This window comes from Sarcophilus harrisii, chromosome 3 (assembly GCF_902635505.1).
Source record: "Sarcophilus harrisii chromosome 3, mSarHar1.11, whole genome shotgun sequence".
NCBI lineage: Eukaryota > Metazoa > Chordata > Mammalia > Dasyuromorphia > Dasyuridae > Sarcophilus > Sarcophilus harrisii.
The window spans coordinates 121,974,848-121,989,403 of NC_045428.1; the positions used below are offsets into that span (position 1 = coordinate 121,974,848).

At 32.3% G+C, this 14,556-nt stretch overlaps 1 protein-coding gene across 1 annotated transcript in view; it reads left to right on the forward strand.

Moving 5' to 3' along the window:
- Nucleotides 1-14,556, forward strand: part of NDFIP2 (Nedd4 family interacting protein 2) — a 98,437-nt gene that overhangs the window by 39,939 nt on the left and 43,942 nt on the right. Inside the window, exon 2 of the mRNA XM_031958546.1 lies at nt 9,249-9,393. Coding sequence (XP_031814406.1) covers nt 9,249-9,393 — 145 coding nt within the window. The remainder of the gene's footprint in view (nt 1-9,248; nt 9,394-14,556) is intronic.

Below are 14,556 nucleotides of genomic sequence, written 5' to 3' on the forward strand. Positions count from 1 at the left end.
CCTAGTCTGGTGCAGACTGATTGCCTGTCTTGACTTCCAAGGATATACCGGGAGTCCATCTTGGAGCGCAAACAACAGATTATATCAATCTATATTTGTATATGTGTATTCTTGACAAATTTAAAGCCTTTTGCATTCTCTGGATTTAGTCTTTCTGGAAAATATGACTACTTAAAAGTAACAGGTTCAGGGGACTTCTTAATAAGAGCACCAGACACTTCAAGTCAGAAAGTTGAGTTCAAAGCCCAATTCTGTCACTTTGTGTGTTTCTTTAGAAAAATTGCTTAATTTCTCTGGTCAGTTCCTTATTTGTAAAAGTAGGGTAATAAAACATAAACTTCTTAAGTATTATGAGACAGTACATGAAAATGCTTTGCCATTGGAAATAGTTATAAGTTGTTATTGTAACTTGGTTGAAAAAAATTACAGGAGCAGCATAGGCTTTAAGCCTAATTTTCTGATGCTTTTGCTTCTTTTACTCTCTTGTGACACATTCCAGATTGGAATCTTTGTTTTCTTTCTGAGTAGAAGGTGGTGAAGTATGTATATACATACATACATACATACATACATACATACATATATACACACACACATATGTGTATACAAAATATAGCTATATTATTTTCTTTATTATTATTTGCTACTGTGTACAGACTGGTGAATACAGATCAAAAGTCTGTTACCACTGAATACATTCAGACCATAAATTATAACTTGCTAGTAGTTATAGGTTAGAACTCCTTTAATCACTATTTAGTTCTTTTAACTTATAATTTTTCAAGTAACATTAAAATATATATGCTTGAATAATGATAATAATTTGTGTGGCTAATTATCTTTTCATGATAAAATAAAATGATGAATAAGATGCAACTTTCTAAATGCAAAGATTATAAATGCTTCTTTCAGGGTTGATGAATCTACATATTTTACTGCCCAGGTCCTGTTGTGACCAATAACATATGTTTATATAATAATATATTTAGGGATAAACAGAGCCATAGAATAGAAGAATGATTTTTTTTTTTTCCCCACTGAGTGAAGCATACTAGACAATCTAGGAATGAGCCTTTGACCTTGGTGTCAATTATCAACAAAGCTTATAAAAACATTGAAAAGTAGAAATGTCTAAACCAGATGAATATGTTTATATTCTTAGTCTAAACCATTTGATATGCTAATCAGCAGAATCACTTTGATTTTTCAGTGGTCTTGTAGCTTCAGCTATGTCTATGCTGGCATTTCCAACAATTGTCCACAGGGCAGTTCATCTATATTTTCTCATCCTGTGCAAATCTTGTCTCTGTCCTCTAATAAATATAATAAGGCAGTCTTCCCAACATGCTGGAGCCCTTCCACCTATCTCAATTGACATTTGTGTACATATTAGTAAACATACAAAAGGATCCATCAACTGTTCTTGTTCTCTTTATATGATGTGCCCACCTTCTTTTCCAGTCATAAATCAATTTGATGACAACTTTTATGCTATTTCTCCCATGTAATTTTTTCTTTGTAATAAGTTGCAGCCTACTCACACACCCACCATTATCTTTTAAGTAACTATAGCTTTTAATTCTTCAGAGACTTTGGTACTCATGACTCACATGCAACCTTTGAGAGTCTTCAGAATTCTTTTTAACCCTTTAGCCATATCATAGCTAAGTGATATTGCGTTGTATTGTCTTGAAGAGAATTTATAATTGTGTAAGTAGTTGAAAAAACTAAAGCAACTCATTTTGTCTGTAGTTCCTTTATTTTGTCTCTGACCCTGTTTGTATTACATAGCTCCCACTCTTGCTTGCTACCTTCTATAAGCTGAAAACAGCAGTTATATAGAATAATCCTCTGTATTAGGAAAGGGTTATGAGAAACGGCCAATCTTCAAAACAAGACCCTTTCTTGCTATACAACTCAAATTTTATCTGCAGTCTCCCACTAACAAGTCTGGTCCAATCATAAAGTGCCTTGAAATCAATTTACTTCCTGCCTAATTAATTAGAACCTGTATAACCCTTGTCCTTTTGTTCCTTCAAGGAGTCTGCCTATGGTTGGGACTCCTTTGCTGATGAATTCAATAAATGTTCATTAATTCCTAAATTTTTGATTCTTGTTTCAGTTTTTTCTGTACTGACAATTTTACTTACAGTGGTAATAAAAAATTAAAAACCAAAATCTAAAACTCAAAAACTTTTGTATTGCTTTCCTAAAGCAGAGATCCCTAAAGTGGATTGTATGTACTGGGTTCCCAAGAGGATCTATATCAGGATCTATATCTATAAATAGGAGGTTAGAATCCATTATCCCTCTGCCATGACAACTGGTCTGGGTCTTTTTTGGGTTAGCTTATTTCTCATAACTTTTCCCTAACTGAACCCCAGTTCAATTCTTCTGCTGAAAGATGCCTTTCTGCATCTTCATGTGCTACCCACAAACTTGTCTGAATTCTTTTTAAAGGCCATCCGAACTGCAAAAACAAACTCACAAAAAGAGGTCTCCCTAGCAAACTGAAACTCACTTCAGAACATCCCTTAATTTTAGTTTCCTTAGGGCAGTTAACAGTCTTTGGTCTTCTTAAGCATACAGTATCAATCTCCAAAGTCTCTGTGATCAGAACTGGAACAAACATCTATCTTTTACAAATATATTCTGTCTTCTAGGACATACAATTGAGATTATGACAAATAATGACAAAATGACCTTTTTAAAAGTAGCATTAGGAATAGGGTCAATCTGTGATTTCATTAGTTTAAGGAACTCCCAGATAAGTAAAATCCTTTCCCCAATGCAAGTGGGTACCTTCTCTGAGACTGATAGAATTAGAAAGTTGCTTAGAGGACTGAGTGCTTTTCAGCACTCTACTGCCTTCAGCATATTTCGTAGCCAGCATTGCATCAGAGGTAGCAGTCATTCTGGTTGTTAAGGTGGTAGGAAAGTCCTTAGAATATCATCTTCTCTAGTTGCTTATCCAGTGTTAGAATCCTTTATACATCACAGTCTCTGTTGATCTAAACTATAGTTTAGAATTATACAGAATTGTTTAATTCAGGGGTTCTTTACTTAGAATCCACAGACTTCTTAAAATTTTTTAAAATTATATTATTTCAGTATACTTTATTCCTTTGTCAACTTCTGTTTTTTTAAATATGATTCTGAGATGTCCTTCCTTTTGACAGAAGAGATTTATGGCAAAAATTTTGTCCAGTTTTTTTTTTTTCCTAGTCAATATTTGAAAATAGCCATCACTTGCTTTCCCTGCTCCTGTTATTTCCAGGTTTCAGATGTTTAGTTTTATATTTGTGTGTATGTGTGTGTAATATGAATAAAAGTTAATTTTCCAATTTTTATCCATCCTAATACTTTTCTGGATATCTTAGAAGTTCAAGATTACTGCTTTTTATTTTCCTCATAGGCAAGATGACTTAGGATAAGTATACCTGTTGTCACATTATAAAACAAGGAACTGGTCCTGCATCATTATTATTTATAGATAACTTAATTGTCATGCTTGTGGGTTTCTTTTATAGATTGCTATTTCAGAGAATAATGAAACGTAAAACAAATTAATAGTAAAGTTAGATCATCAGGTCAGTATTGCAATTGCTTTTTGATCTTCTCATACTTCAAAATTTCAGAGAACTTTATTGATATGGATACTCTCCTGGTACAATTTATGTTTTCATCCATTATAATCTTAACCCACAGGTTCTCTATAATGATTCTACTTGGCTTGCTGGAGTTCTCCTAGGTCTTTTAATTTTGTCTTGAGTACCAGAGCAGCATGTGTGCTATCCATTTCTTATCCCTTTCTCTCATTACATGATAAAGTTGCTTCATTTTCTATCTATACATTTCCTGGATGCTATCTTTTATACTACTTATTGCATGTGAGTTATTAATAACATGTAGTAATAAATATGTTCACCACATATCTGTTCTTTGGTGATTCATGAACATATGTTAACATTGGGAGAATGAGAACATTGAGCTTTTACATTAATATCATAGGACTGTTGTAAGTGCTGCCCAAGTTTCTAAATGCAATCTAGTCATCTTACTTGATATCTCATTAAATTTAAAATATTTCCAAAATTGATGTCTTTAACAGAATTTATAAAACTAAACAGATCATCACAGTCACAGTATTGTATTCAAACCGAACTGAAGCTGCCTGATGAAAGTATATAGTGGGCCATATTGGCATATGTTTATCTAGGGGATTGTAGTCATATTATATGAGATCCAGCATGGCATATTGGATAAAGTGCTTACCTTGAAGCCAGAAGAAGCTGAGTTTAAATCCCACCTCTGATAAAAATTGGTTCTTTACCTTTGGCAAGTCTCATTTAGTCTCAGTGGTCTAGATAGCTTTCTGTTAAAATTTTAAATTGCACAGAAGATGCCAACCTATAGCAGTAAAGAAAGTTCCTCACATGGACCTACAGTGATAAAGGAAGTTCTTCACAAGGATCACTTTATACTAAGAAATCACAGGTCTATTTCTTATATTTATATAAATGAAGAAAATGTTCAGTGTACAGTATATATACACGCTAAGATATGGTACCTTGAAAATAGGTTCAGAGGATTATATTTGTAAGAGATCTTAGAGGTAAAGTTAAGTGACTTGACTTGCTCAGGAATCCCACATATAGTGAATAATGGAAATTACGGTCTTATTGGTTCTAAATACTGTGCTTTTTTCCCATTGTGTCATTGACTTAGTATATGATTAAATAAATCTTTTTTCTTTTGCACTCAGTTCAATCTGTTAAACTATACCCTTTCTTCAACGTCTTATACTGTATACCAAGATAATCAAAATGGATATGTGATTTATATATAAAGAGTGATGACACAAGCAAATTAGGAGAGCAAGGAATAGTTTTATCCGTCAGATCTAGAGAGAAGGGAAGAATTTGTGACCAAATAAAATATAGGGAATTACTAGCTATTAGATGAATAATTTTGATTATATTAAATAAAAAAGGTTTTTGCATAAGCAAACCCAGTACAATCAAGATTATAAGGAAAAAAGAAAGCTAGGAAACAATTTTTATAGCAAGTATCTTTCATAAAGGCCTCATTTTTCAAATATATAGAAAATGGAGTCAAATTTATATGAATAACAAGTCTTTTTTATTCTTAGTTTCCTCCCTCCCCACCTTTGATCTGATTTTTCTTGTGCAGCATGACAAATATGGAACTATGTTTAGAAGAATTGTACATGTTTTACCTATATTGGATTGCTTGTTGTCTAAGCGAGAGGGGAAGGGGAGAAGAGAGGAAGAAAAATTTGAATACAAGATTTTGCAAAGGTGAATATTGAAAATGATCTTTGCATGCATCTGGAAAAGTTAAATACTATTAATTTGTTCAAAGCATAAAAAACAATAAATACAAGTCATTACCTAGTTGGCAAATGGTCAAAGATTATGAATAGGTAATTTTCAGACGAAGAAATCAAGAGTATCTATAATAATATGAAAAAAAGTGCTCCAAATAACTATTGATTAGAGAAATACAAGTTAAAAAACTTTTAGGTACCATATTACACCTTATGAGATTGGCTAATGTGACAGAAAAATAAAATATCAAATGTTGGAGGGCATGTGGGAAAATTGGGACTGGTGGAGTTGTGAACTGATTTGCATTTTGGAGGGCAGTTTGGAATTATGCTCAAAGGGCTATAAAACTGTGCATATCCGTTGATTCAGCAATACCACTACTACATTTGTATCCCAAAGAAATATAAAAAAAAAAAATAGAGAAAAGGGCATAGGTGCACAAAAATATTTATAGCTGGTTCTTTGTGGTAGTGAAGAATTAGGAGTTGAGGGGATGCCTGTCACTTGGGGAATGGCTCAACAAGTTGTGGTATATGATTGTTAAGGAATACTATTGTGCTGTAAGAAATAATAAGCAGGCTGATTTCAGTAAAACCTGGAAAGACATGACATGAATTGTATATAATGATTGTATAATAAATTGTATAATAAAACCTGGAAAGACATGAATTGTATATAATGATCATCATATATTGTATGATCTCCTGGTCCTGCTCATTTCACTCAACATCAGTTCATTTAAGTCTCTCCAGGCCTTTCTGAAATCATCCTGCTGGTCATTTCTTACAGAACAATAATATTCCATAACATTCATATACCACAATTTACCGAACCATTCTCCAATTGAAATCCATTCAATTTCCAGTTTCTAGCCATTGCAAAAAGGGCTGCCACAAATAATTTTTGTATATACGGGTTCCTTTCCCTTCTTTAATATCTCTTTGGAATATGAGCCCAGTAGTAACACTGCTGGATCAAGGTGTATGCACAGTTTGACAACTTTTTGAATATAGTTCCAAATTACTCTTCAGAATTGTTGGATCAGTTCACAACTCCATTAACAATGCATCAGTGTCCCGGTTTCCCCACATTCCCTCCAACATAAAATCACTATTTTTTCCTGTCGTCTTAGTCATTTGCATTTCTCTGATCAATAATGATTTGGAACACCTTTTCATATGGATAGAAATAGTTTCACTTTCATCATCTGAAAATTATCTGTTCATATCCTTTGACCATTTATCAATTGGAGAATGGCTTGGTTTCTTATAAATTTGAGTCAATTCTCTATATAGAAAATTAAAATTTTTAAAAAGTTACAATTCTTTCTTATAATTTTCTAAAATTCTGTTTAAGGCCTTCAGTTCTTTCTTGCTTATCTTTTTATTAATTTGTCAGCATCTGAAGAGTATTTCAAGGTACCCAACTGCTAAAATTTTACTACTTTTTTTTTTTTTTCCTCTTCTGTCATAGGGTACAGACATGTTAGAAATTGATATTTTATTGTTTATGGTACTTTTAAAACATATTATAATTTCCCTGCTTACCTTTCTCAACTATATATTTTTATTTTTACTTTTTCTGGAATGATTATTACTACCCTTTTTTTTTTTTTTTAACCTTACTTGAAGCATAATAATTTGTAATCCAAGCCCCTTATTTTAACTTTGTGTGAATCTTTGTTTCAAGTGTTTTTTGTAAATAACATTGAATTTTGCTTTAGAATCCATTTTCCTATCTGCTTGGTTTAAGGATTACTTAATCTTGTTCATGGCTATTTCATTTTCTTTTATCATGTGCTTATTTATTATAATCTCTTCTTTGCCCCCATTAAATAATAAGAAAGTGGTAAAAGGGAAGACATGATCAGCCTTAATCATAAACTTAATGATTAATGTGATTAGCTTCCAATTACCACTTGTCCTTGCTTTCTTTCACTTAGACTTTGATTACTCATTCTTACCCTTTCTTTTAAGCCTTCTTTATGCTCTATATTTTGAAGTTGGTTTATTGTATAGTTTATAGTCTTGATTGTACCCTTCCATTCTTCATTGTTCCATTTTCTCTGTTTAGTTTAACATATTTAAATTTTTTTTTTGTTAAAGCTTTTTAATTTTCAAAAAATATGCATGGATAATTTTTCAACATTAACCCTTGCAAAATCTTTTGTTCCAATTTTTACCTCCCTTCCTCTACACCCCTTCCTCTAATTAGCAAGTAAACCAATATATAGTTTAATATATTTCTATACCAATTCTGAGTGTATCTTAAACTTTCTTTTGTTCTGTTCTAATAAAAGCCAGGCTTATACAATTTCCATTCTTGTCCTACAGCTTTCTCCATATTCACCTATTCTCTATTCCTGTTATGAGAAATACTAAGTTTTTGCTCCCATTTTCATCATTTCTTTTTTGGAATGTTACTTTTTTGGCTCCCATTTATTTCCTCTTAAGAACATTAAAACAGAGCAGCCAATCTTGGCTTTTAATTTAACTTTTTTGAATTCCTCTGTTACCCACAAAACTTTAGAATTCTGAAGGGAAATTTTATTTCCCCTTCTAATTGAATGGAATAAATCATAATTATTTAGCCTTTTCTACCTGCTCACATCATTTATCTTTCTAGGTTTCCCTTAATCTCTCTCTTCTTATTTCTAATTATTTACTCATCTCTAATCTTCAGGAAGACTTAAAAGTCCCTTTCACAAAGGGGTCATTTTTTATTTTTGTAGGCTTATGTATACTCACTTTTTCAGGGTAAGTTGTTCTTTGTTGTATGCTATTTTTGTTTTTTTTTTAATCACATTCCAAGATTTTCTTTATTTTAATTATTAGCTGCCAAATCTTGTGTGATGCTAATTAATTATACTTCATTAATTATTATTTTATTATAATTATTTTTGTTACTATTTTAAAGCTTTGATTATAGTTCTGGAAAATTACTGCCTTATATACTCACGTCATCTCTTGTTTATAATAATATTTCATAGTGTTTGTTATCTTCACATTCAAAACTCTAGTCTCCATTTCTAATTTGAGATTTTGTACCAGCTTAATTTTTTTTCATTGCCCTGATCTTTCACCAAAATGGCATAGTTGTAGTTCCTCTGAAATGATTCTGGTTTGTTTTGGTAAGATCCTGGCTTGTTAACCTGCTTTTGTTCTGGCTTTTTAGTGCATGTGGAAAAACTTGCCACCTTCAATAGGAAGTGACTATTTTGTTTAAACCCGATGTTCTTAGTTCACATTGATATATTTTTTCCTTTTTTGAATTTTGACTCCAAAAGATGACCTTGAAATGTCAGCTTTGTCAAGTGTTAGATTTTGTCATTTTGTTAGACTTTTATTAATATTGAAAAATTATGCCTATCTTTTTTTGCATGTTTCTTTATCTGCTTTAGAAGATCAATTAACAAATGTATACCTTTTATTAAGAAGATGGTGTAAGTTTTATAGACTTTTATCCTATAAGTTTATTATATATAAAACTGTGTTGCAAATAAGATTTCTTAATATTTTAGTAGATAATCTCCTTAGATAGTGATTCATTTTTTGACAATCTTGACAGTTTTCACAATGTCAGTCTTCAATTCCATTTGTGAAGGATTGTTCTGTTAGTGTGGTGGTAGGGTTGGGAAATCTAACTTATTTTGGATGAATGGTAAATCAGCTTCCTTTTTATTGTTTATTAAATTTATGTAACTTGGCTTTTAATTTTTTATATTTGGAAAGTAAAAGACCATATTAACAATTCTTCTTGGGTATTTTTTAGTTTACTTATTTACTTAATTATTATATTAGGTCAATTTTAACAGTTTATCAGAGGAAAATTACATTTTGGTATTCAGCTCCTTATGTTTTCTTTGTTTATATTTAATTACTTCCATATTTTCTTTAGCTTCATAATGAAGATGATAATTCAGAACCACCTGCCACTGAGCCACCATCACCTTCAACACAGACAGCACGAACTTCTCCATCTGAACTTGAGGTTTCTCCTCCACCTTATAGTAGCATTACTGTGGAAGCAGCTGCAACTTCAGGTAATTTAAAATTTAAAAATTTTTATGTTCATTTCTGGTTGCATGATTTTTTTTTTTTTTTTTTTATTTTTATTTAATAGCCTTTTATTTACAGGATATATACATGGGTAACTTTACAGCATTAACAATTGCCAAACCTCTTGTTCCAATTTTTCACCTCTTACCCCCCCACCCCCTCCCCTAAATGTCAGGATGACCAGTAGATGTTAAAATATATTAAAATATAACTTAGATACACAATAAGTATACATGACCAAAACATTTTGCTGTACAAAAAGAATCAGACTCTGAATTATTGTACAATTAGCTTGTGAAGGAAATCAAAAATGCAGGTGTGCATAACTATAGGGATTGGAAATTCAATGTAATGGTTTTTAGTCATCTCCCAGAGTTCTTTTTCTGGGTATAGCAAGTTCAGTTCATTACTGCTCCATTAGAAATGATTTGGTTGATCTCGTTGCTGAGGATGGCCTGATCCATCAGAACTGGTCATCATCTAGTATTGTTGTAGAAGTATATAATGATCTCCTGGTCCTGCTCATTTCACTCAGCATCAGTTCGTGTAAGTCTCTCCAGGCCTTTCTGAAATCATCCTGTTGGTCATTTCTTACAGAACAGTAATATTCCATAATTTTCATATACCACAATTTATTCAGCCATTCTCCAACTGATGGACATCCATTCAGTTTCCAGTTTCTAGCCACTACAAAAAGGGCTGCCACAAACATTCGTGCACATACAGGTCCCTTTCCCTTCTTTATAATCTCTTTGGGATATAATCCCAGTAGTAACACTGCTGGATCAAAGGGTATGCACAGTTTGATAACTTTTTGTTGCTGCTCTTTTCTTATTCTTGGAGACTGTCTCCTTTATCCCAGTTACTACCCCTTCCCTGACTTCGGGTTCCCTGTTTAGTTCTCAGTCACAGAGATACATGGGGCTGCTGGGCTTGAGGCTGGGCCTGGTCTGTGCCCTGGAATGGGGCCAAGTACACAAGGAAAAAGTTAGGACTTGGGGTTGGGAATGCTCTAAGAGGGGTACATAAGTTTAAAAGGGGGAAAGAGGGTTGGGGGAGGCAAGAATAAGTAAAGCACAATCTGGGGTTATTAGGATGGCAGGAAATACAGATTTAGTAATTCTAACCGTAAATGTGAATGGGATGAACTCCCCCATAAAGAGGAGGCAGATAGCAGACTGGATCAAAAGTCAGAACCCTACAATATGTTGTTTACAAGAAACACATTTAAAGCAGGGGGATACATATAGAGTAAAGGTAAAAGGCTGGAGCAAAATCTATTATGCTTCAGGTGAAGTCAAAAAAGCAGGGGTAGCCATCCTTATCTCAGATCAAGCAAAAGTAAAAATTGATCTAATTAAAAGAGATAAGGAAGGAAACTACATCCTGCTAAAGGGTAGCATAAACAACGAAGCAATATCAATATTAAACATATATGCACCAAGTGGTATGGCACTCAACTTCCTAAAGGAGAAGTTAAGAGAGTTGCAAGAAGAAATAGACAACAAAACTGTAATAGTAGGAGATCTCAACCTTGCACTCTCAGAATTAGACAAATCAAACCACAAAACAAATAAGAAAGAAATTAAAGAAGTAAATAGAATATTAGAAAAATTAGGTATGTTGGATCTTTGGAGAAAATTGAATGGAGATAGAAGGGAATATACTTTCTTCTCAGCAGTTCATGGAACCTATTCAAAAATTGACCATATATTAGGACATAAAGACCTCAAAATTAAATGCAAGAAAGCAGAAATAGTAAATGCTTTCTTTTCAGATCATGATGCAATAAAAACTACATTCAACAAAAAGTTAGGGGGAAATAGACCAAAAAGTAATTGGAAACTAAACAATCTCATCTTAAAGAATGATTGGGTGGAGCAGCAAATTATAGATACAATTAATAATTTCACTCAAGATAATGACAATGATGAGACATCATACCAAAATTTGTGGGATGCAGCCAAAGCGGTAATAAGAGGGAATTTTATATCCTTAGAGGCTTACTTGAATAAAACAGAGAAAGAAAAGATTAATGAATTGGGCTTGCAACTAAAAAAACTAAAAAAAGACCAAATTAAAAACCCCCAATCAAATACTAAATTGGAAATTCTAAAATTAAAAGGAGAAATTAAAAATATTGAAAGTAAAAAAACTATTGAACTAATTAATAAAACTAAGAGTTGGTTCTATGAAAAAGCCAATAAAATAGATAAGCCTTTGGTAAATCTGATTAGAAAAAGGAGGGAGGAAAATGAAATTAGTAGTCTTAAAAATGAAAAGGGAGAACTTTCCACCAATGGTTGCATGATTTTTTCTTCTATATCCTTAGTACAATAATTGTTTGATTTGAAGTGATAAATTGATTTTTTGGGGAATTTATTACAATTTGCAACTCTTCTGTTTTACTTCTCTGACTTCTGCTTTACTTTTGACTTTTTCCAAAAAAGGAACTATGTAATATATATTGTTTACATGTCTGCTTGGTTTTTCTGTGGTAACTTTGTGGTATTTCATTTATGGTGGACACATGAAATTTAATAGTAAAAGTAATTCCTAACTCTTTCCCACACTATCATACTTTACTTCCCTACTTCACACCTTCCTGATTACTTTATTTTTTGTACTTTTTTTCATAATTTTCTTATTTTACATATTTGTCAAAAATTTACTATTATCATATATTATACATGTTATTATATATGATAAATTCTTGTATATTACTGATGGAGGTGAACCCTAAAACTGTGTCTCCTTTAATCTGTAGAAGAAGGGAGATTCTGGGGTCTCAGGTTTTCCCCTGGGAAAAGTATACCTTTCCCTGACATTGTCTCATTCAATTGGAGATCTCTGCCTGATATTCCTATTGAGTGGCTTGAAACTTCACTATAAATAATCTCTTTCCAACTGGAAATCTAAGCCCTGGGCAGTGACAACATTGAAGGAATCTAGCCCAAGCCTCAGAGTGCTAATAAAAGACAATTCTGAACTCCAGATTTTTGTAGAAGTCTGAAACAGGATTATGCTTGCCAAAGAAGCTCTCTTTTTGGCACAGTTGCCTGCCAGGACTCTTGTCCTCTGTGAAGATATTCTCTTCTCAGTGTTTACCTTTGCCATTTTCCCTGACAGGACCTTACCACTGAGGAGTCTGTCTTCCTAGCAAAGCTGGCTTCTCAGTGCCAATAAAATTCCCTTTTGCCTCAGACTTTTTGGGTTTGTGAATTCTTTCTCATTGGACCTGTGTCTCTGATCAGAGGAGATTCTCCACTTCATTTCTCATACTTCTTCACTATCACTAGCACTACATCATTACTATATTATTATATGGTATTACTTTATTCCAGACAATATTTTATATAGAACATTTCTGTTTTTCCACTAGATTATCTTGCTTTCATTGTCAAATTGCTTGTAAAATCTCATCTCTTTTAACTTTCCTTGACCAACTCATTGCCCTAAATGCTTTTGACTTTTGCTTGTTTATAATTTTGTTCAAGGTTAAAATCTTATATTCTCAATTCCATTACACTGTATTGCATTTATGCAAGGATCTTAAATGTTGAATATTTGTAATGATAATAAAAATTACTGATTCTATATAATGTATACATCTATTGGCAATAACTATGATTATTCTTTTTTTATTTTTTTGATGTGTTAAGAACTTAAAAGTTTGAATTGATGATGTCCTTAAGATAAAGAAAGAATAATTTTAAAAAATAAAGGAATTGAAGACTGGAAAAGTAGTGTTAAATCCTCTTGTTGTTTTCAGCACATTTTTTGTGGCATAATCTCAAAGTTTTTTTTTTTTTTTTTTCTTTGACACAAGTTTCATATGTTGTTTCTCCTCATCATTCCCTTCTCAATTTTATTTTAATAAAAGCACTTCCATTTTTATTACATTGTCTAAAGTACTTTTGCTATGGTAAAGTAGTGAGTTTAAAATGAAGATGTCATGTTTCAAAAGTAAGGTAGCATTGGTTAAATTAACCTCAAGTTCCTTTCTGTTGAATACTTAACACTTTTGTGCCTGAATTTACAGTGGTTTAAGAAAAGGGAGAGGGGGGGAAATTGTAGACTGCCATCACATTTAAAGTTAAATTTGAATGAGATTACCATGTGTCATAGACTTTGCTTCTCCTTAGACTATATAATATATTGGTATTGTCATATCAACATATAATGTTTAAAAAAAAATTATTCAAACCATATGCATAGATTATTCTTCAACATTAATGCTTGCAAAACCTTGTGTTTTAATCCCCCCCCTTCCCTTTCTCCCTCCCCTAGATGGTAAGTAGTCTAATATATGTTAAACATCAACCTAGAGTATTTCCTAAACTCTAGAAATCTATTTGATTACTTTATGACTAAGCTTGAGAGATTTCTGTACAGCTATTCCTTCCTTATCATAACTTTTCTTCATTGTGGATTTGATCTATCACTAGTTGTCATAAGAAATTAAATGGGAATGTTTTAGAAGTTTTGTGGAAGCCACAGATGACATGCAGACATGCACAGACAAGACAGAAAAAATTTAGAAAATTATAAATGCATATTATTAACATTTTTGTCTTCTCTTCCTTCTTATTTATTTGTCTGTGTGTTGGTGAGACAATTGGAGTTAAGTGACTTGCCTAGGATTCTAAGCTATAAGTATCAAGCTTCTTGATGCCAGATTTGAATTCCGAATTGAAATAAGAATTCCTAAGGAGGGCATGAAATCAGGCCCTCCTGACTCCAGGGTTGATTTATGCATTGTACCACTTAACTGTCCCCATATTTTAGATTATAATACCATAAATATCCACAATTTCTTTTTTAAAGTTAAAATAAGTAAAAAGTTAAAATTCAAGAAAAGAACATGCAAGCCAGCAAATGACACATAAAGGCTAGTATTTTTACTCAACATAGACCTATGCCAAATGCTTAATCCAAATTTTATAAAAAATATATATTGTAAACATTTTATAAAAGGAAAAAAAAATTAAGACTTCCTTCTCTGGTATGAAGGGAAAGCCATGACATTTTTCAAGGAATTTGAGAGCTTTGTGCCCCTAATCCCCTATGATATTGAGGGGATAATTATAGTTAGTACTTCCTCTTCCTTTCCTCCTTTTACTCTTTTCAGTCTTGTTTCTCATCTT